General features: G+C 52.3%; 1 protein-coding gene across 2 annotated transcripts in view; it reads right to left on the minus strand.

Moving 5' to 3' along the window:
* Positions 1-6,165: 6,165 nt before the first annotated feature.
* The window catches only part of VANGL2 (VANGL planar cell polarity protein 2), a 28,853-nt gene continuing 13,630 nt past the window's right edge, over positions 6,166-21,388 (minus strand). The window contains exons 1-8 of one of the 2 annotated variants that reach the window (XM_047784160.1): positions 18,065-18,130; positions 17,285-17,545; positions 17,066-17,186; positions 14,621-15,228; positions 13,725-13,861; positions 13,082-13,217; positions 10,451-10,682; positions 6,166-9,679 (exon numbers count right to left, since the gene is read on the minus strand). In XM_047784160.1, coding sequence (XP_047640116.1) covers positions 9,419-9,679; positions 10,451-10,682; positions 13,082-13,217; positions 13,725-13,861; positions 14,621-15,228; positions 17,066-17,186; positions 17,285-17,355 — 1,566 coding nt within the window. In that variant the 5' untranslated portion in view covers positions 17,356-17,545; positions 18,065-18,130 and the 3' untranslated portion in view covers positions 6,166-9,418. Of the gene's footprint in view, positions 9,680-10,450; positions 10,683-13,081; positions 13,218-13,724; positions 13,862-14,620; positions 15,229-17,065; positions 17,187-17,284; positions 17,546-18,064; positions 18,131-21,388 lie in introns of those variants that run through there. The other variant, XM_047784159.1, reaches the window with a different exon arrangement.

Here is a 21,388-nt window from a genome sequence, read left to right on the forward strand (position 1 = left end):
ATTTGTAGACTTACTAATGATGGCCATTCTGACTGTTGTAAGGTGATAAACAATAATTTGATAGAGATGCTGCAGTTCTATAACACAAGCAAGGATGACTTTACCAAACTATTTATTATACTCATGAAATTTACATCTCGACGAATCTCCTGGATCAAGTATCTTAACACTAAGTAAGACACGTTTAGGCCCCTCAAGCTGTCATAGAACTACAAAGCTTCTTTTAGGATCTTGCTACTGAAAATAAATCTGCAGGACTTACAGCAGTATTACCTGGCACTGTGGACTGAATTGTGTTCTCCCCAAAACTGATATGTTGAAGCCCTGACTCCCAGTGTGATGGTTTTGGAGCTGGGGACTTTGGGAGGTAGTTAGGTTCAGATGAGGTCTTGAGGGTAAAGCCTCCATGATGAGATTACTGCCCGTCTAGGAGAAGAAAGAGGCCAGAGGTCGCTTGCATTCTTTCCACCAAGCCAGGAAGCCAGCTCTCACCAGAATCCGACCACACGAGCACCCTGCTGTCAGACTTTCAGCCTTCCGAACTTTGAGAAAATAAATTTCTTTTGTTTAAGCCACCTGGTCTATAGAAATTTTTATGGCAACCTGAGCTAAGATACCCAGGAGCTTGGTAGAACTGCTGAATTTCAGAACCTGTCTCAGACCTGTTGAAACAAAACCTGCACTTTTGGAGTTCTCGTCATGGTGCAGTGGTTAACGAATCCGACTAGGAACCATGAGGCTGCGGGTTTGGTCCCTGGCCTTGCTCAGTGGGTTAAGGATCTGGCGTTGCCATGAGCTGTGGTGTAGGTCGCAGATGTGGCTCTGGCGTAGGCCAGCAGCAGCAGCTCTGATTAGACCACCTAGCCTGGGAATCTCCATATGCCGTGGGAGCAGCCCTGGAAAAGGCAAAGAGAAAAAAAAAAAAAACTGCACTTTTATAAAATCTTCAGGTGATTTTCATGCTCGCTACACAGCACAATTAAAGTTTGAGAAGCTCTATTTTAGGGACCTCCTTCAAGATAGAATAAAAACCGCCTGAATACATCAATCTCTGGAAGCAGGTTCCCTGATGTGAAATTCTTCAATAGGCTCCCAGTCAGAAGTACCCAACGGCTGACAAGTCCTCGAAAAGTGTCAGCTTTCCCTGCTTCCTCTTCTTCTTCTTTTAGGGCCACACCCATGGCACATGGAGGTTCCCAGACTAGGGGTCAAATAGGAGCTGTAGCCACTGGCCTACACCAGAGCTCATAGCAACACCAGATCCTTAACCCACTGACCAGAGCCAGGGATTGAACCTGCATCCTCATGGATACTAGTCAGATTCGTTTCTGCTGGCTGAGCCACGATGGAAATTCCTCCCTGCTTCCTTTCTAACTGGATTTTATCTGAGGCCAGAGGTACCATGTTAGGATGTAGGTCAACAGGCAGCAAACAAGCAGATTCTCAACAACGGCTTTTTCAGCTTTATTAAGGCATAACTGACCAATAAAATGTGATAGAGTTAAAGTGGACAACGTGATTTGATATATGTCTACTTTGTGAAGTGATTACCACAGTCAGGTTAGCACACCCATCACCTCACATGGGTACCATTTTTTCTACGTGTGTGATAATACGTAAGGTCTACTCTCTTCATGAGTTTCAAGTACCCAACACAGTATTATTAACTATAGTCACGACGATGGACCTTAGACCCCCAGAGCTTACTGATCTCCTAAGGGAAGGTTCATACCCTTCCACAACAGTCCTTTACTGCAGTAAAAACGATCCCAGTCAACTTACCCTAAAGTCAGACATTCATACATGAAAAAGAACAAATATTAACAGGAACTTGAAAGGAGCAAAAACCACAACTAAGTTAAAGCGCTATGGACCCACGCCCATTTTCAGCTGTCCCTCTGTTGATGGATCACCAGACCTTCCTCTTCCATTGGCTTTATCAGATTTCTAAATTCAAGGTGACACACTTTAAGGAATCCAGAGAAAATAACATCCAATTTCACTTTTTTCCCCAGAACCACCTATATTATCACTTTTATTACTAGAGGGAAGTAGTAAATTATTACTCAATTACAAGATTGAGCGGAAGGCACAGAAGGTAGTCCCTTCTCCTTCTCTTGGGCACACTTAACCCATGCAGCTGCTCCACCTAGGGCAAATATGTGGTTAAAAGTGAAAGCAGATTTTTTTTTTTTTTTTGGTGTGCCTTTTTTTAAGCCATCCCTGGTACTTATTTATCTTTTAGCTGGAAGTTCATACCTTTGGTGCACTTTTAGGTTCACAGCAAGATTGAGCAAAAGGCACAGAAAGTTCCCATATGTATCCTCCCAACCCCCACTCATGTATAGCCTCCCCCACTACCAACACCCCCCCACTACCAACACACACACACACACACACACACACATACACACACCCGCCCAGCGAAGTGTTTCATCTGCTACAATCAAAGAAACTGCACCGACCGCCCAAAGCCCATAGTTTACATTAGGTTTTATTCTCAGTGTTGTATATTCAATGGGTTCATACAAATTTATAAAGACATGTATCCACCATAACAGTCTCCTACAGAGTATTCTCATGCCCTCAAAAATCCACTTTCGGAAGTTCCCATTGAGGTGCAGCAGAAGCAAATCCCACTAGGATGCAGGTTGGATCTCTGGCCTTGCTCAGTGGCTGGGGATCCTGCATGGCTATGGCTGTGGTGTAGGCCAGCAGCTGTAGCTCTGATTTAACCCCTAGCTTGGGAACGTTCATGTACTGTGGGTACAGCCCTAAAAAAGTCACACCAAAAAAAAAAAAATCCGCTTTCACTTTTAACCACATATTTGCCCTAGGTGGAGCAGCCGCATGGGTTAAGTGTGCCCAAGAAAAGGAGAAGGGACAGGACACAACTGAAGATCTCATACTCTTAACTCCACCAACATGTTCCTGCCCTAACAGATATCAGAGAGTAACGTTGTCTCTTTTTGAGGAGTGACCTCAAACCGTTCGCCTAACATGCTCAGCACTCTCACCAAATGTTGCCTTCAGTCTTTCTCTTGCCAATGGCCTAGGAAGTAGTCTACTTTCTTGGTTGCCTACCACAGGTGACAAAATAATAAGATTTCCCAATTTTACTAGCCCAAGTGCCTTGAATTCCTAGAAAACAGGGGTAATGTTTTCTCTATTTTTGGTGTCTGCCTGCATAATACAGTTAAGTGTCCCCCTGAAACTTGCTGGGATGAAATGAAAGGTCGATGCCTTGCCTATCTTTCCCAAGTCTAAATCAGTACCTTCTCCCACTTTTTTTCCCCATCCATATTGAGTTTGGTATTTGTGATGAGCTTCTAGGATGAGGTGTCAAGAAATGGACCCACTTCTGAGCCTACAGAGAAACTGGCGTGCTGCGCAGGGATGACAGTTTCCCAAGATCTTTCCTTACCGTGGATGGTCCTGTACTATCTCTTTAGCATCTTCCATGACCGCTTGTCCACTGATGCTGTAATGGTTTTCCAAAGGCTAACTTCCTCCCATCTCAGCCTTCCCGTTGGAAGAGTATTTCTATCACCAGCTTAAACTAACAAATGAAAAGCCAGGGGCGATTTTAAGCAGCTGGTTTTCAGTTCTGCAACAGCGTTTAAAGGGACCAAACAAGAAAAATTCATACGGACTCACTAAGACCTGGGTCTAAAAGTTCTTCTGGCTCCTCACCCCAGAGCCCTAACCCCTGGTTCCCCTCCACTCCCACCCTGGCTTCATTTTCATTTCAAAGGCAAAGGCTTGAAAATCACCTCTGAGCAGCTACGCTGAAATGTCCCAGGCCAGATCCTGACTGTCAGCCAAGCCAAGTCCCTATCTTCAGTGATAGGTGCGCTAATTCCAGGAAAAAATGTGACATTTCAGCTAGGTCACAAATACCCTCTGTTACATGACAAATGGGTAGGATTATCACCTTTGCTTTAAGCAAACTCCAGGAGAAGAGGAGCAAGTCCATGAGGTTAAATACTCCTCCAGGGTCCACAAAAGTGGGGTCGTTTAGGCTAGAAACATATCCACTGCCTTTTTTTTAAGGGCCGCACCTGCAGCATATGGAAGTTCCCAGGTTAGGGTTTCAAACAGCTGCTGGCTTACACTACAGCCACAGCAACACATCTGAGCCACATCTGCGACCTACACCGCAGCTTGTGGCAACCCCAGATACTTAACCTACTGAGCAAGGCCAGGGATGGAACCCACATCCTCATGGACATCATGTTGGGTTCTTAACCTGCTTCTGGGGGAACCTCCTACATCCACTACTTTTACCAACCAAAGCACTCTAGTCCCAGGCTGGAATGTCATAGGCACTGAACAGACTTGCTCAAAGGTATTTAAGAACAAGAATAATTTCATAGGCATGGTAGCATAGAACTTGGGCCTCAGTATTCAAAAGCTGGCTTTGGGTGAAATGAAAACAGCAAGTGGAATTAAAGGCCTAGTTACAGAAAGGACGACGCTATGACCATGGGGGATGTAGTTCCAAGGGAAATCCTTTTAACTCATTTTCACATGAGAAAGACCTGAGTGCAATTTTAAAGGAAGAAGAAGTGGGAGTTCCCGCTGTGGCACGGTGTATTCATGATCCAGCTTGGCCTTCTCAATTCAATCCCCAGCCCCACATTGTGGATAATGAACCCTCAGCCAGGGAACTTCCACATGCTGCAATGTGGCCGCAAAAAGAAAATAAATAAATAAAAATACAGGGAGAAGTATATGATCCCTTACATATGCCCCTATTGAATCATTTGTTCGTTTTTGTCTTTTTAGGGCCGCACCCATGGTATGTGTGTATGTATTTTGTCTTTTTTGGGCTGCACCCATGGCATGTGGAGGCTCCCAGGCTAGGGGTCCAATCAGAGCTCCTGCTGCCGGCCTACACCACAGCCAAAGCAACTCGGGATCCGAGCCTCACCTGCGGCCTCCACCACAGCTCATGGCAAGGCCAGATCCTTAACCCACTGAGTGATGCAAAGGATCAAACCTATGTCTTCATGGATACTAATCAGATTCACTTCTGCTGCACCACTGCCTTTCAATCTAGTTCTTAACTGAGCACCGACTATACGTGAGGAACTGGTACAGATGTTAGGAATACTTAGGCGAGCAGAATACAGCCTGTCTCAAGGAGACACTGTTACCTCCTGATTCTTAAACTGCTTAAATTTCTTGGAGGGTCTCTGAGCTCCTTGGGATCCTCCCCGGGCTGACATGTGCTCTGCCTGTGAACTAGCCACACAGCCTGGCATTGGGTTATCTGGCCTGTCACCTCCTTGTGGGCTGGATCTTCCTCCAGGACAAGGGCAAGACTCTGGTCTTTGCATCCTCAGAGCCAGGCGAAGTGTGGGGCAGGGGAGAGGAGGACCAAATTCAGTAAATGGGTTAAATTCACACAAGAAAGGTTTTTTTTTTTTTTTAACCTTAGAAAGTGGTTTGCATGCTAAGCATTTTTCCCGAAATCACAGAGAAGCTTGGGTCTGGGTAGAGCCTAGACCTGATTCCAGGGCTTGATTACAAACTCAGTGCCAACCGAACATTTCCATTTTTAGTAAAGGACTACTGCTAGAATATTCTTTTGTGCAATGTCTGAAAGATTAGGGAGATAATGACAGAAATAAGAAGATACTTAGAAACACCGTATCTTTCAGGAATTTTTTCCTAGTAAAATGTGATGAGCTGTCACTATTGAGTGAAATCATTGACCATTCTCTGAAATTCCTATGAATCTACCTAGAAAGGAATCTTTTCTTCTTCCTTGAGCTGACAGCCACCCCTAGAGAATGGCTGAGTCCCCACATTCCCCAGTGTCTCTCTTCTCAGAATCAGGGTTGAAAACACACAATGTCCTTTTTCACGAATGCCAAGGAGTGGAGCTGTGATGAGCACTCACTGCCCCCTCCTGGTCCACCCACTGCCTAACAAGGAGCACGCATTCATTCTTCCCTCCTTTGGCCCTATTACTCCTGAAAGAGGAAAGGAAAGGAAAGGGAAGGAAAGGAAAGGGAAGGAAAGGAAAGGGAAGGAAAGGAAAGGAAAGGAAAGGAAAGGAAAAGAAAGGAAAGGAAAGGAAAAAACAACAGGATGCCCCCACAAAAGTCAAATGTCTTTATTTTATATATAAAAAAAATTTGTACAGTTTTAGTTCCTATGTTTAAGAAAAAAAAAATCCCTAAAATTGCCATAATGTTTAGATCCACTGCAAACTGTAAAAACAAGCTTTTTATATATTAAAAAAAGAATTTACATTTTACAATTTTCTACATGCATGCACAAGGTCTCAGCTCTGTAACCCAAAAAAAGAAAGAAAAAAAAATCTAGATCCAACAATGGAAAATTCTACATTTACAATCTCACTTGGAAGGAACTCAGGCCCCTTCCTTTCACGCACAGAAGAACAGATCACAACAATCACACACCAGGACCGAATCCATCAGCAGATACTGCCCTGTGGAGAGGGCAGAGGAAAGAGAAGACAGACAGACCGACGGACACCATGGAGGGGCAAGGGAGTGCATCCGGGCTCAATCGAAGGAGAGAAGCACAAACTCTGGGAGACGGATGTTGGAGACGAGAAGGGATCCCAATGTCTCATCGCAGGTATTGTGTCAGGGTTTGCAACGGGACTGAGGTGGGGCTGGAGAAGGGCTGGAATGAAGGGGACTGGAAGAAAAGAGGCAGGGCTGATGGAAAATAAACAAGGATAAAAAAGGAGAGCACGAAGAGTAGCTGAAGAGAAAGGGACCAACAGGGACAGCGGCAGAGTGGCGAGGTAGGCGAAGGACTGAGGCACAGCATTCTGGTGTGGAGGGCAGGAGGACCAGCCTTCCGAGGTGGTGAAAAGGAAGGCCTGGGAGGTATGCTGGGGGTGAGCCGGGATGCTGGGGAGGCAAAAACAAGAGCCCTGGAGAGACCCGGCCATGGCATCCCTGATGGTGATGGGTGGGTCGGGGTGGCGATGGGTGGGCACAGCCCCACGAGGGAAAATGAGAACATCCAGCGTGGGATGGGACAGGCAAAGGGGGGGATGCTGCTCAGAGGGACTGAGTCAGCAGTTCACAGCATGAAGACAACTTCCCGAACAAGAGAAGCAAAAGACAAACACAGCCATACACTTGACAATTCATCCTGACAGTTTAAAAAATAATAACAACAATAATCAAAGGAGACAAAGATACCACAGTTCTGACGCAAAGGACCAAAACACTACCATTCTCAGTCACAGCCCTTAGTGCTTAGAGAGAGAGTTGGGGGTTTTAAAAAAAAAAAAAATTGTTGTAGGAAAAAGGAATGAAAAAATCACAGTGATTAAAAACATGGCAGGTTCTTAAAATAAACACTCCCTTGCCCCTAACCTAGGGCAGCAATTAAGATCTCAAATACTGTCCCTCTCCCCACCCAACTCTTCCTCAACCACACCACACCCCCCTCCTGCCCACAAAGGCAGGGACCCCCATCACCATCCAGGCCCCGTTTTCCAGGATAGTGAGGTATTTAGAAATGTGACCCAGTAGGGATTCCTCTGAAACCAGGTCTTTGAAGAATGTGGGGAAAAAAAAAAATACTTTCCCAGGACCCTCAGGACAGGATGTATTTCACTCAGGCTTGTTCCAAAACCCCCAGCCCCAGCCCAAGGCTGACCCCCAGGCCCTGCCTAGGTTAGCCCCATGACCGCCTATGTGCAAACAAGGTTGGCAGCGGCCGACCAGCCCTTCTCTGGTAAGTAATATGTGGACAGATGTGCTTTTTCCGAAAGGACGGCAGGGGAAACCACCCCCGGGCTTCGGCATGTCCAGCGCCACTGCCCCACAGGGCACGCCTCCCTGGCAGCAAGGCAAGAACCAGTGAGTTTTCCAGGGGAAAGACGGGGCACTGGGAGCTGTTTTGAGGGCTGGCCCAGGGACGGCTCCAGCCCGGCCATCAGAATGCCCCCCCGACATGGGTGCTGGCTAGAGGTATATGAGTACTGCTTAGTTCTATTCCCCTCGGCTAAAACTCCGTAATTTAAGGGGGTCTGATTTAAAGGCTCAGATTGACAATGAAATTAAGTATTAGAAGGCCAGCAAATTTTGCTCAGAATGAAACCAAAACGCTCAAGAATTCAGACTGGGTGCAAAGACTGTGGAGGCTAAATGGGGTGAGAGGCTAAGTACCCATCAAAGGCAGCAATCTCGGCCCTCACCCCAATACCGAGGGAGACCAGAGCCCAGAAAACCAGGCAGGGAGGGAACGGGAATTGGGGGTGGGGTAGGGGAGGACCCTGGCCGGCCAAGGAAAAGAGACCCCTGAGGCAAAGAAGTGGACTTAAGGCAGGGGATGAGGAGAAGCTGCTGGCTTCCCCCCAAACAAGAGATGAGGCTACAGGTCTCCGGAGCTGAGAGAGGAGACAGCAGGACATCGGGTGGTTGGTGAGAGAAAGAAGAACGTTTGTCTGAGGCCGCCAGCGTGGGCTACGGTCTGCAAGCCACTAATTCTGTCCAGGAGTCTCCGTGGCATCCTTCACAGGGAAGGGGGAGACCCATCCCACCACGCAGGCGCAGAGGGTAGGGGTCAGGGACGTCCGTGGGGCTCTCTCGTGCCCGTCCGCCAGGGACCGCCTAGGAAAGACCAATGAGAAGAAAGGTACTGCGCCCCAGAGCCTAGGAAAAGGGGTCACAGAGGGTTTCCGTCTCAGTTTGCCCGTGGTCACACGTGACCACACAAAGTCGAAGTGGAAGGCGGAGACTTCAGGGTAAAGGATGGGATCTTCCCTTTGCTCTGAGTGTGTGGATGCGGGGAGAGGCTCCAGCAGCTAGAAGCAAATATCCCTGGAGGGAGACCCCTGACTCTGGGGCCGTGTGGGAGCATCCTGGCCCGAGGACGCCGGGTCAGCTGCGGGTGGGTGAGCGGGCCGAAGATCCACCTGTCACCTGGAGGGTGCGGGCAGCGCTGCCCGGGGAGGAGTTTGGCATCTCGGCTCTCTCGAGTCAGGTCGGCACCCCCACCACCCCGAGGAACCCTTTTGGGGGCCACTGGAGAGAACTGCTAGGAGAACCTGGGTTCAAGGGAGTCGGGCTCGGGTGGGCCCTGTGCCCTTTCAGAAGAGACGGTCGCCCAGAGAAAGGAGAGGGAGAGAGGCACTGATTCCTGCAGGGCCTGGCGAGATACAAAAGTGAGGAGGATGGGAGCAAAGAGAGGGACTTCCCGGGGACGGCTGACAGCAGGATGGTCTCACACGGGGTCAACAAGGAAGAGGGGAGAAGACAGGTGGGGGGGCCAGTTCATTCAAGTAAAAAAAAAACACTAGCGCAAGAGGAAGAAGGGTGGCGGCGGCGGGAAGGTGGCAGCGCCTGAGAGCCGGGCCCCCACCACCACCCTCAGGAGCCCCCCCTCCGTGTCTCCCACTCCCCCTGCTGTTGCACAGTCACACCGAGGTCTCCGACTGCAGCCTCATGACAAACTTGTGCGACTTGGGATCCACAAATTCCTCGGAGAGTTTGAAGAACGGGACCTTCTTGGTGCTGACCACCAGGCTGAAGTCCTGGCGTTTCAAGAGGAAAACGATGCCGTCCTTGAGCCCGCTGGTCACCGGCTCCTCGCTCACCAGTGTCCACTGCTTGGCCAGCCAGCGTTCCTTGTGGTACTGGATGGTGGGTCCGGCCGCCAGGTACCGCTCCAGGAAGGCCTGAGGAAGGGAGAGGGGACGTCACAGGAAGCTCTCCCGTGCACCTACCATCCTTTACCCCCTGGCAGTACAGCTTCCAAAGACCACCAAGATGTCCCCAAGCCCACCCTCTGCATCTGGTCTCAGAGGGTGAGAGTGGGAAAGGGAGCACCTGCCTCAGACCCATTTCATAAAGGCGGGAGCGGAGCCCACGGCAGGGTCAGGACTGGGGCTTGGCTCTCCAGACCCCTCAGCCTCTGCTCTTCCCTGGCACCTGCCACGGCCCGGGCAAGCCCTCCCTCATCCACCCTCCTTCTTCCTTCTGCTCGTATGGGCAGTGCCCAGCAGGTCTGCACCAGCTGAAAGTTGTCACAGTTGAACTGCAACTTCTTTCGTCACCTGTTCCCTACAGGTGGCTCAGGGGTTGGGATCCTAGGAAGCTGGCTGTGGAGCTGAAGGGCAGGAGTGGCTCAAAAAGAGTACACAGCAGAGAGCATCTGCGGGAGGTGAGGGAGGTAAAGTGGGACATTGGATCTGAAAATCCCAGAACGTCTACAGGTTGAGAAAGAGGTCTTGGCCATTCTCAAAATGGTCTCCCAACTCCTTCCTCTCCTTCCACCTAAGGTGGGGTGGATGGAATACGGATGAAAGGAGAGACTATAAGAAGGTGGAGATGAGAGAGAGCAGGATGGAGCGGAAAGAAGGAAGGGAGAGAAGACAGGAGAAGGACGTGGAAAGGAAGGGGCCAGAACTGGGGGCAGACGAAGGCCCCCGGGGGCAGAGCCGGCCCACCTTGGGCGTCATGTCGTGCGTGATGCAGAACTCGAGGTGCTGCAGGATGCTTTCCATGGTGTGGTACGGCTGCTGCTTGGTGGTGCGAAGGTACTTCTGCATGGCACGGGCCATGGAGGCGAAGATGGCCTGGGCTGCCTCCCGGGGGTCCATCACCTCCCTGGGGTTCTTCTGCTCCTCTTCCTGCAGCCGCTTAATGTGAGTGAAGGCCTCCTCCACCGCCACCACAAGCCTGGGGGATACAAGGGGTGTGGGCCAGATGCCCACCTCTCACCTTCCCCCGCAGCTTCACCTTCCAGCAGCCTGGTGAGGTCAGGCCTTTGTGCTGTCCCTGAAGCAATACACACCTGGCCGGAGCCAAGAACCGGGCTTCGGGGGCCGTGTGTGTGTGTGTGTGTGTGTGTGTGTGTGTGTGTGTGTGAGAGCACCTGTGTGTGCAGCTGGGGGAGGGGAGGGTCTCCCTCCACCCCCAGCTAGGGCTAGAAAATAGTTTTAGAGCTCAGTGGGCTCAGCCCAGAGACCCAAAGAGGGCAATCCAGTATCAAACCCAGAGAGACACCTATGGATCAAACCCCAGAAAAACGAACCCACTCCTAATGAACACCCTCAAATTGCACTTCAGCACATGAAAAATTCATATAACCACATCAAAATGACAGATGTTTATTCAACCAGGAGAGCGACCTTAACTAACACCTACAGTGGGCAGAGGTACTGCAAAAAAAAAAAAAAAATGTGCTACAAATCCAGAAGAAAAAGGTAAGAACAGCATAGAAAATGGGCTAAGAAGTGACCAAACAATTCATGACAGACCTGAGAGGCTGCGAAATAGATGAAGTCATGACTGTACTTAGAGAATTAAAGTGTTAATAAAATACAACTTACGTATCCGAATGGAAAAAATTAGGAAGATGACTATCATCCATATATTGGTCAGGATGTTGGGAATATTCTTTGAGTGAATGCAGCAATAAGATGCAATAAGCCAGATACATGGACGACAGCAAATCTCAAAACTAGAGCACGAAGGGGGAAGCAGGAAAAAGAAGCCAATTGACATCCAAAGCCTAGGGACACACAGGCTAGTATCTGGAAACCCAGGAACCTGGGACTTCAAGCGGCTTAGGATGGGATTCTGGGCTAAGAAGTCAATGTGCGGATCTGTGTACACCTACGAGCCTCTGTTGACTCTCTAGCTTCCCCTCAGTGTCTCAGTAAAGTTCTTTTTGAAAAGATCCTTTTGTCCAAGGATCTGAACCAAAGGAAAAAGTTTTCTCCTGGTTACAACCAAAGCAGTGGGGGAGGAAAGGGTCCCCTAGGGCGGTGACAGCACAGGAGACCCAAAGCGCCTAGTCGGGGCAGAAGGTACAGGAGACAGAGAGCATCTCTGGTTTCCTTTCCACAAGGACCTTTTTTGGAGACCACTGGAGACTGGCTGGAATGTCACAGAAATGGGGCTGCTGATCTGTCTACGGCAGGCCCGCCAGCCTTGTGTTAGAACAGGATAAGGGTGACCTTCCTCCCTGGAAGCCTGGAGATCACGTGCAAGAGCAGAATCCCAAGACCCTCTGCAGACCGAGATGGGCCCTGGTAGCAAGAAGGATTCTCCAGGCATGACTTAACAACAGGAACAGGAAAAGGGGAGGTGGGCGTATAAGAATTCACCAAGATTTAGGGCGTTCCCCTCATAGCTCAGAGGAAACGAATCTGACTAGTATCCATGAGGCTTGTTCCCTAGCCTTGCCCAGTGGGTTAAGGATGTGGCGTTGCAGTGGCTGTGGCTGGCAGCTGTAGCTCTGATTCAACCCCTAGCTTGGGAACCTCCATATGCCACAGGTGCGGCTCTAAAAAGCCAAAAAAAAAAAAAAAAAGAAAGAAAGAAAGAAAGAAGAAGAAGAATGCACCAAGATTTGGGCACTAGAACCTCCTTTTTTGCAGGTAAGAGTGTACCCTCTGCTGAGCCAGCCTATAAGATCTACTGAAAGGAGGGCTGGTCCAGCCTCGGTCTCTGCTGTTGCCAAGTCCTTTGATGGCCCCTGTGCCACCGTGTGGACAGAATTCACGTGCCCTGTCCACCTCTACCAGATCCCCATCCCCTGGTCATTCAATCATCTGGGTCCATTTTGTAGATGTAATGAAAGTACCAAGTCAGTGGACTTTAACATAAGGAGATTATCCTGGCAAGTCTGATCTCATCCCCTGAGCCCTTTAAAAGCAGAGTTTTCTTGGGCTAGAGGCGAAGTCAGAGAGACACTGGTTGCTTCCGGCCTCGAGGAAAAAGCAAACTGCCTGCAGGCCCAGGTGACCAGGTACTGATTCTGCCAACAACCAGTGAGTTTGGAAGGGGACTCAGGCTCAAGTGAGAGTCGTCTTGACTTCAGCCCATGAGCTGAGTGGAGAGTCCAGCTTCCCACCCCCGACCCACAGGACTACGAGTCAGTAAGTGTGGGTTGCTCTGTAGCGCTGCATTCATGGTGGTTTATTAAGATGGCAACAGAAAACGAAAGCACACAGCCTGCCCCTGTCACCACTGCTGTGTTGTTCAGCAGCGATACAAGCCGGATGGTCTTCCTCTCCCCAGCCTACCCACAACAGCCCCCCCCAGCACCCCCTCCTTCCCCAGGGACCCACCTGGCCCTCCGCTTGCGCACCCTCCGCTCGTGCTCGGCCTCCTCGTAGTAGTACTCATTGTGGCTGTTGTCCCTTCTCCGGGCCGCAGCTGCAATCACAGCCCGGGACTGGCCCGTGGAGTTGTTGGTGCTGTTTTCTGCACAGGAGCAGAGAGCGGGTGGTCACTTCAGAGCGTGACCTCGTTTCTCCCTCCAGGACGCCTGGAGCCAGCCGCATGATGTGTCCAGGGGAAGCTGGGTCCACCCCCCAGCAGTACCGCCCATTCCCAACCCTCCTGGAGGCGGCGTCTGGGAGAGGCCCGAGGAAAGCAACCAGGAAGGGCCGGAGGGCAGGAGTCCTGCACGTGCTCCTCCCCAGTGCGGGAGGCTCTGGAGCTCAGCAAGAGAGGCCTTAGGCCAGAGCTGATGAGCTGACGCAGAGAAGCCGGATTAAGGGGACACACCTTAGCATAAAGGGACAGTAAGCAGAATCAGCAGCTAAAACCAGCCACCTGGAGTCAAGGGAAATGACAGAACAGAAGGGGCTGGGATGTGGGCTGGGAAAGGAGAAAGCGAGGGAAGAAGGGAGAAAGAGGAACGGGAGGCGGGAGCTTGGGAGTCCTGCTTGGGAAGAGAGCAGGAGGCCGAGGAGCAGGGCCGCTCACCCTCTCCGAGGGAATACACCTTGAAGCCAGACACTTTCTTGGCCAGGACGGACTTGGGCAGGTTGAGGAGGGCAGGGTTGTAGACAGGGAAGTCATGGTAATACTTCTCCAGGATCCACACTGCCACGCGCTGGATGCTGTGGGGGAGACGGCAGGAGGGGGAGGGAGAAGGGACAGACAAGGGGCGCAGGGGGAGGGACACATCAGGGCAGGTTGGCAGGGCAGGAAAGGACACGGGACAGGGACAAGCTGCTTCCAAGAAGCCTGGCTCAGGGCCTGAGGTCTACTTACCAGGCTCCCAAGCCTTCCCCAGGGCTGGGCCTGCCAGTCCTTGCCTGCCGTGCTGAAGCCCGGGGGAGAAAGGGCATTGGGCCAGGATCCCACGCAAAGGGTCACCTCCTCCCCTCCAGCACTCCCCCCACGACATCCTACACGACCAGGAGGTGCTATTGATACTGTGGATGGCCTGGAGGGGGGGCATCCTGGCCCCAGGTTTAGGGGGCACTCAAGAACGCTCCTCATTATCTTTTCCTCTGGGGGGGGTCCCACCCCTGGCCAGCTCATCTCAGTGACCACTCACTGAGTATCCTCAAGAGGCCGCGCCTCCAAGAAGAAAATGATTCCAAAAAGCCCCTCTTCATGCCCCACGCCTTTCTCCTCTTTGGTCCATCCCTCTCTAAGATCCTTCATCTCTGTCTGTTCATCTGTTTACTCCTGCACCATCTGGCTCGAGGACCCTGAGCATGACCGTTCCATCAAGCACCAAATGCTGTGCAGAGCACGCAACTCCTTCCCACACTGGCCCATCCCTACCAGCCCCGCCATCACATCCTCCTGCCCTCCGGTGCCCTCAGCCTCTGCCCCGGGCCCGACCACCTGCTCCCACGTCTCCGTACCTGAGATGGCCCACATTGTAGAAGCGGCTGGCCCCGTCGGTGGAGCGCACGACCTTGAGTGTGAACTGAGGCTGGAGCTGGCGCAGCTCCAGCAGGACCACGGCCAGGTAGTGCACGAAAAGCAGGGCATCCACCAGCGACACGGCAAACTGCACCACGCCTTGGTAGCTGCGCTCGCGAGCGTCCAGGATGCGCACGCCGTAAAAGAGCCAGTAGGAGACGACAAGCAGGAAGACAAGCACCATGAGCAGCGCACGTAGCACAAAGACGCGGGGCAGGGAGGCCTTGGGCCGGCGGAAGAACAGGGCCCAGCTGCCCAGCAGCAAGATGAGCAGCTTGAAAGCCACGGAGATGAAGAGGCCCTCGCAGGCTGTCCCGCACGGCTCCAGCTCCTCCCGCCACAGCAGCGGGGGCAGCAGCAGGAAAGCCAGCGGTGTGAGGAAAGAGAGCAGGGCCAGCGTGGCCCCCGCTGCCACACCCAGGTGCCGGGAGCAGTCCAGCGGGACGCTGTCCTCCATGTCCTTGGCGATGCGTGTGAGGTCATCGTGGGAGATGCTGTGCTCCGAGGTGCCCGTGACAACCGTGGTCGTCTCCCCCCAGTTGTCATCCTGCAGCAGGAAGGGCCACAGACACGGCGGGGGGGGGGAGAGGAGGAGGCAGAGGGGGAGGAGACACAAGAGAAAAGGTGAGGGGAGAGAAGACAGCACAGCAGGGAGACGAGAAAAGAGGGTAATCAGCGAACCTGCAGCCATCAAGGTATTTACTGAGTACCACTGCCCAAGCCTGACCTCTTCAGGGACGGGACATCTGAGACCTGGGCCCTCAGGGAGCTTCTCGCCATCAACGAGATAGGAAAAAACTGCAGAGGGTACAAGAGAGATGCCAGGGAGCTGCTCAGCCAAAGCAGGCTCAAGCAAGCTGCCTGCAAGGCCAGACTAAGCAGTAGGTACCTATCCTCCAGACGCTGAGAGCCTCTCAAAGTTTCTGGTTAAGACAGTGACCTGACAAAGGCAGCATGGTGAGGAGAGGATCCCAGGAGGAAGGGACAGGGAAGGTAAGGGACCAGTGCAGGGCACGCAGACTCAGGGCCACTCTGGGTCTCCAGTCTGCATCTGCCTGGCCGGCTTTGCTAGGCCATCTGAATGCCCACAACACAGGGGCTGCCTGGTCCTGGAGGCAAGTGTGTGGACAGGCTGAGGTCCCCAGGGGCCCTTCCGAGTGTGGTCCACTCAAGCTGCTTCCCTGAAGTGGCTGGACGCCATCCCACAGATGAGCGCCAAGACCACCAGTGGCCATCAGTGTCCACACCCAGGGGATGGGGAATCACATCCTGACACCCAGGGGATTCGGCTGCAGGACTGAGACATGGGATGGGGGTGTAGAAGACTGCCTGGCAGGGTCAGCAACTGGGGGTGGAGAATCTTCCCCCAGGACAGAGGAATCTGACCTAAAGATGCAAAGTAGAGGCTCTGCCTGCTCTCAGCTCAGGGAACCTTCATGTGACCTGTAGCCACTCTGCCTACCCTCTCAAGCATAAGGAGCCTGGGTACTCATCCTCACTAAGAGATGAGCTGATCATGTCTCAGGGTCACTTCAAGAACCCAGGAGGCCAGGTCTCCAAGAGAAGACGGGATTGGGAAGGAGGGAGAAAGAACATTTCCCTCAGGCACCAATCTGCTCCCCAAACCCAGAAATCCCCAGTGTCAGTCACAGGGATGCTGTGTGAAGTTTCCAGCTCCTAGTGTGCGCCCAAGAAGAAAGAATAGGAGGGGAATGAGGTTCCGGCAACCTCAGAGTCATCCCAAATCCTGCCTCTGCCCTCCTCCTACTCAGGTTCAGACTCCTGGCCTTCCTACCAGGTGTACACAGTGGGCCAGAGAGACTAGAGTTGGAGCAACCTGGTCACCCCTGCCCAGGAGAACTCTCTTCCGGGGACCCTCTGCGTCTCCCCAGGCTCACGCCTCCCTGCCCCTTCTCCCACACCTCCTCTAAGACAAGGAGGTGCTATTCAGGCCAACACCAGAGAGCGCTAGAGTGCCCATGCCCTCAGGCCGAGGGAAAACTCAGGGCTGCCACACCCCCAGGCCCCACCCACCCACCACGGCCCTCCCACTCCAGATTCCCAGCACCCTAACTGGCCCGCAGGGGCCCAGGGGAACCAGGCAATTCCCATGGCACAGCGCGGGTCATCCCACCTCTCTGGAGATAAAGATGGAAAAGGCTGCTGCTTCCAAAGGGATCTCTGCTGAAACTCCCTGAATTTTACTGAAATGTGGTCCTTCCTTGGGATGCTTAGAAGAAGTAGGACACAAGACGCCTCCCTGACCTGACCTATGTCGGAAGAGGCCAGGTTTCCCCACCCTTCCCCTTTCTGATGGAGCTCCAGCTTCTCTAAGGATCAGTCTGGAAACTACCTGGCCCAGACCCCATGCCCCTGATGCTCACCCGCTCATCCCCTCGCGTGGACTCGTTGTCCAGCAGGGGCTCCCCTGGGGCCTGGATCGTCACTGACTTGTCCCCGCGGCTCCCATCTCGGCTCTTGGAGCGGTGTCGGTCCCGGCGGTCCCTGCAGCAGGAGGCCAGGGAAACAGGGGCTCAAGGTCAAGGGGAGGACCCACTCCCACCCCTCCCAGCCACTTGCGTTGGCCTTCCACACACACCCACCTGTGCTTGCGGGAGCTGCGCGAGTGGCCCGACTTATAGGAATAGCCGGAGTACTGGGACTCGGTGTCCATGGCGTCAGAACGCCGAGCTTTGTAGCGCTCCAGGGCCACAGGCTGGGGCCTTTTGGGGGGCCCCACTGCCACCTCCTTCAGCACTGACTTCTTCAGGCCAAGGGGCACCTTCAGGAAATCAACTGTCACCCTGAGGGACTCTATTTTGCTGGACGGGTGGGCTTATCTCAGAGAAAATCAGGCGGCACTCCTAGGGAGAGGAAGCAGCTGGTCAGAGGTGGGCTGGAGCTCCCCTGGGAGGGAGATTGGGGCAGAGAGGAGGGCCATTCCAAAAGGCAGCCACAGGAAGCTCAGGGGAGCTTCACTACTGAGAAGATTCCATCCGAGTTCCCACTCTGTCCAGTGGGCCCAGTTCCTCCTGCCCTGCCCCCTAGAAAGAGCACCTCCAGACTTTGCCAAGGACTAGGGAGAAGGGGTGGCCTGCAAAGGGCAGCCAGAATGACTCAACCCTGGACCCCCTGCTGGAGAGAACCAGGCAATGCTTTCCTATTCTCAGCCAGGAAAACGATGACTCGGAGAAAGCAGGTTCTGGCCAGGCAACAGGGGAGATTTTAGCAGGAAGCAGCTGGTTTCGGCCCAGAGGCTACCCCAGGCCTCTCCTCCCCTCCCTTCATCTTCCCCCTACTCAAAACTTCTGAGTGGGCCCACAGGGGGCTGCCTATGGTTGCTTCTCTTGGCATCACGTCCCTAGCACCTACATCAAACAGACCTACGGTTCCTGCCGGGTCAAGCTAGCGGCTCCGCTTGAGGCTGTGTGCATGTCTGGGTGAAAGCAGGTGAGGCGGGGGGTGAAGGATGGAAACTGCAGATAATGTGGTGGGGGACAGGAAGAGAAGGTGAGTAGAGAAACCACTCTCCGAAAACCGAACATCCTGAATTAGGCAAAGGCCTGAGCGTATCTGACTCTGTGTGGACCGAGGGGCAGTATCTTCCTTCTATACTTTCACTTTCTAGTTCTTCAGAGGAGAGGAACCTCTCCTTCTCCCCTCATCCCTCTCACCCAGACCCTGCTCGGTCTTCAGAAACCAGCCTCACCCCCTCACAAAAGCCCCCACCTACCCCTGCACCCACTGTCACGACCTCCCCTCGGACCCCGACCCCACCATCGTCATCCCCATGCACTGAGCGGTCATTTCCTCTCTTCATTCACTGAGGCATCGTCTTGCTTAGGCCCCTTCTAGGAACCATGTACCCGGCTAGGCCCTGGAGACACAGGAGTGAATAAATCCCGAGTTCACACTCCAGTGGAGCAGGTGCACACTAAACAAGTAAACAGCTGAATACAAACGACTTAACTACATCAGTGATGAAAGCAGAAGAATGAGGACAGTGTGACAGACAAGTCTGGGGAGCTGGACTACTTTAGAGTGAGTGGTTCTGGAAAGTCTGAGAAAATAACAGCCAAGCCTGAAGGAGCATAGGAGTTAAGCAGGCAGAACGGAAGGGAAAGCCTGCAGAGCAGAGAATCGCCCGTGAAAGGCAGCAAAGACTTCAGTGGACTTAAAGAAACTGTGGAGCCGGAGCTGAGGAAGGGAGAGGGTGGCGGAAAGTGAGGCTGAAGAGGTGGCTGTGGCTGGGTTAGGCAAATGCCCAAGGGTCAGGCCAAGAGCTTGGGTTTTCTTCTAAAAGCAGTGGGAAGCCTGCAAAGGGTTTTGGCTATGCCCATATGGGCTGGCGGGAGACCACTGCAGCCGTGAGGCTTGGATGGGGCAGGGCAGGGAGACAGGAAACAGTCATCTTTGCCACATATGTTGGTGACAGGACCAACAGGACCTAAGGGCGACTGTCTGCGGGGGAGGGCAGTGTCATGATCTCTGGCCATCACCAGGCAGGAAGACTGGGAGGAAGCAAGTCTGGGGAGGAAGTTAGTGAGTTCGGGTCCCAGCGTCCAGAGCCAGGCAGTGGAACAGGCAGCTGCTGTCAAAGGAGCTGGCTTCAGGCGAGTCTGAGCTGGTGGTATGGACAGTGTGCAGGGCCAAGGGAATGGATGGGATCACCTGGCCAGAGGGTTAAAGAAGGGGTTCCTGAGAACCCCAATATGTAAATATGTCCAAGGAAAGGGAGCAGGCAAAGGCGCTGGGAAGGCGAGGCCAGAGGGGCACGAAGGCAGAGGAGTGGGTTCTTATGCAGCCAAGAATTAGCACACTTCCGAGTTAGGAATAAAATCAGCCAGTCAAGGAGTTCCCGTCGTAGCTCAGTGGTTAACGAATCCGACTAGGAACCATGAGGTTGAGGGTTCGATCCCTGGCCTTGCTCAGTGGGTTAAGGATCCGGCGTTGCCATGAGCTGTGGTGTAGGTCGCAGATGCGGCTCGGATCCTGTGTTGCTGTGGCTCTGGCGTAGGCCCGTGGCTACAGCTCCGATTCGACCCCTAGCCTGGGAACCTCCGTATGCCGTGGGAGCGGCCCAAGAAATGGCAAAAAGACAAAAATAAATAAATAAATACAATAAAATAAAATAAAATCAGCCAGTCAAGTGCTGCTGTGGTCAAGTATGCTAAGAACTAAAATGAATCTGCTTTGTGTAGTTGTTAACTTTCCTCCAATTAAACTGACACATCAGTAACTTGAGACTAAGAATTATGATTGATTTGATTGATACATACTTGTATCCACCACCCTCTCCTGGGCACCCAGCAAGTAGCTGATACCCACCCAGTAAATGAAGATGCCTCTCTGACGCTCAGGGAAACTGCAATGACTGTGGGGAGATGAAATCCATGCTAAATCCACTCACGGATCCTCCTAACAGAATGGTGCGGAGGCACTTCATGGTCCAGTAATGTCTGTTGATATCCCCACGGCAAGGCAAATGTGTGACAGAGACACACTTAGGGGACAGAGCCATGATATCTTAACCTACCTTAAACCCTTCTAACCTTTTGCCACGAATAAGGCCCCACTCATGTCCTGGTCTGAAAATTACAGGTTGGGCTCCTCTACTCCACCTCCTGAGAACATTCTAGTGGTCTGGTCCCGATGCAGTTCCAGACATGTCACCTGCATCTCTCTTGCTATGGTTCAGCTTATTCTTTCTAGTCCGCCTCCTACAAACTGAATTGCACCAGGAGGTTCAAAGAGAATAAGTGGGTTACAGAGTGAAGGAGGTGGAGAAATAAAGAGGAAAAGCACCGCCAGAGACACCAGAACCCAGACTCTCCATCTCCCCAGCCTGAACTCTCCTGTCTGCCAGGACCACAGCACAAAAAGAGCCTGTGATTTGCACCCGAAGATGTGAGCTCAAAACCTAACTCTCCCATTGACTAGCTGTGTGGCCATGTGCAAGTTACTTAACTTCTCTGTGCTTTGCAGACTGGCAGGCTCATCAGTAATATAGGGGAAATGATACACACCTCATGGGGTTGCTGTGAGGATTCTGGGGGTAAAAGAAGTACTTTAAGAAACTGCTCGGAGTTCCCATCGTGGCACAGTGGTTAATGAATCTGACTAGGAACCATGAGGTCTCGGGTTCGATCCCTGCCCTTGCTCAGTGGGTTAACGATCCGGCGTTGCCGTGAGCTGTGGTGTGGGTTGCAGACGCGGCTCAGATTCCGCGTTGCTGTGGCTCTGGCGTAGGCCGGGGGCTGCAGCTCCGATTCGACCCCTAGCCTGGGAACCTCCATATGCCGCAGGAGTGGCCCAAAGAAATAGCAAAAAGACAAAAAAAAAAAAGAAAGAAAGAAAGAAACTGCTCGGCAAGTAATATGTTAAGCAATTAATACACTCTTGACTCCAAGATCACTCCTACTCAAATCTGCAGACACTTCCTCTAAGACTTGGGGAGGAGGTAGTATAAATAAATCCTGCTGCTTGTACAACTAAAGTCACACACACACACACACACCCCAAAGCAGAACCACCACTTCAAACATACCCAGGAGGGAAGCTGATGCCATTGTGTTTCCCCTACAGATAAATTTCAAACCAGATGAGGGTGCCGGTCCCCTCCCAACCCTTTGTTCTGAACTGCTCCAGCCTAAAGCTCCCTACCTTCCTCCTAGCTATTTATTAAAGACCCAACATCAACCTGGCTC

The sequence above is a fragment of the Phacochoerus africanus genome, chromosome 6 (genome assembly GCF_016906955.1).
Source record: "Phacochoerus africanus isolate WHEZ1 chromosome 6, ROS_Pafr_v1, whole genome shotgun sequence".
Taxonomy (NCBI): Eukaryota; Metazoa; Chordata; class Mammalia; order Artiodactyla; family Suidae; genus Phacochoerus; species Phacochoerus africanus.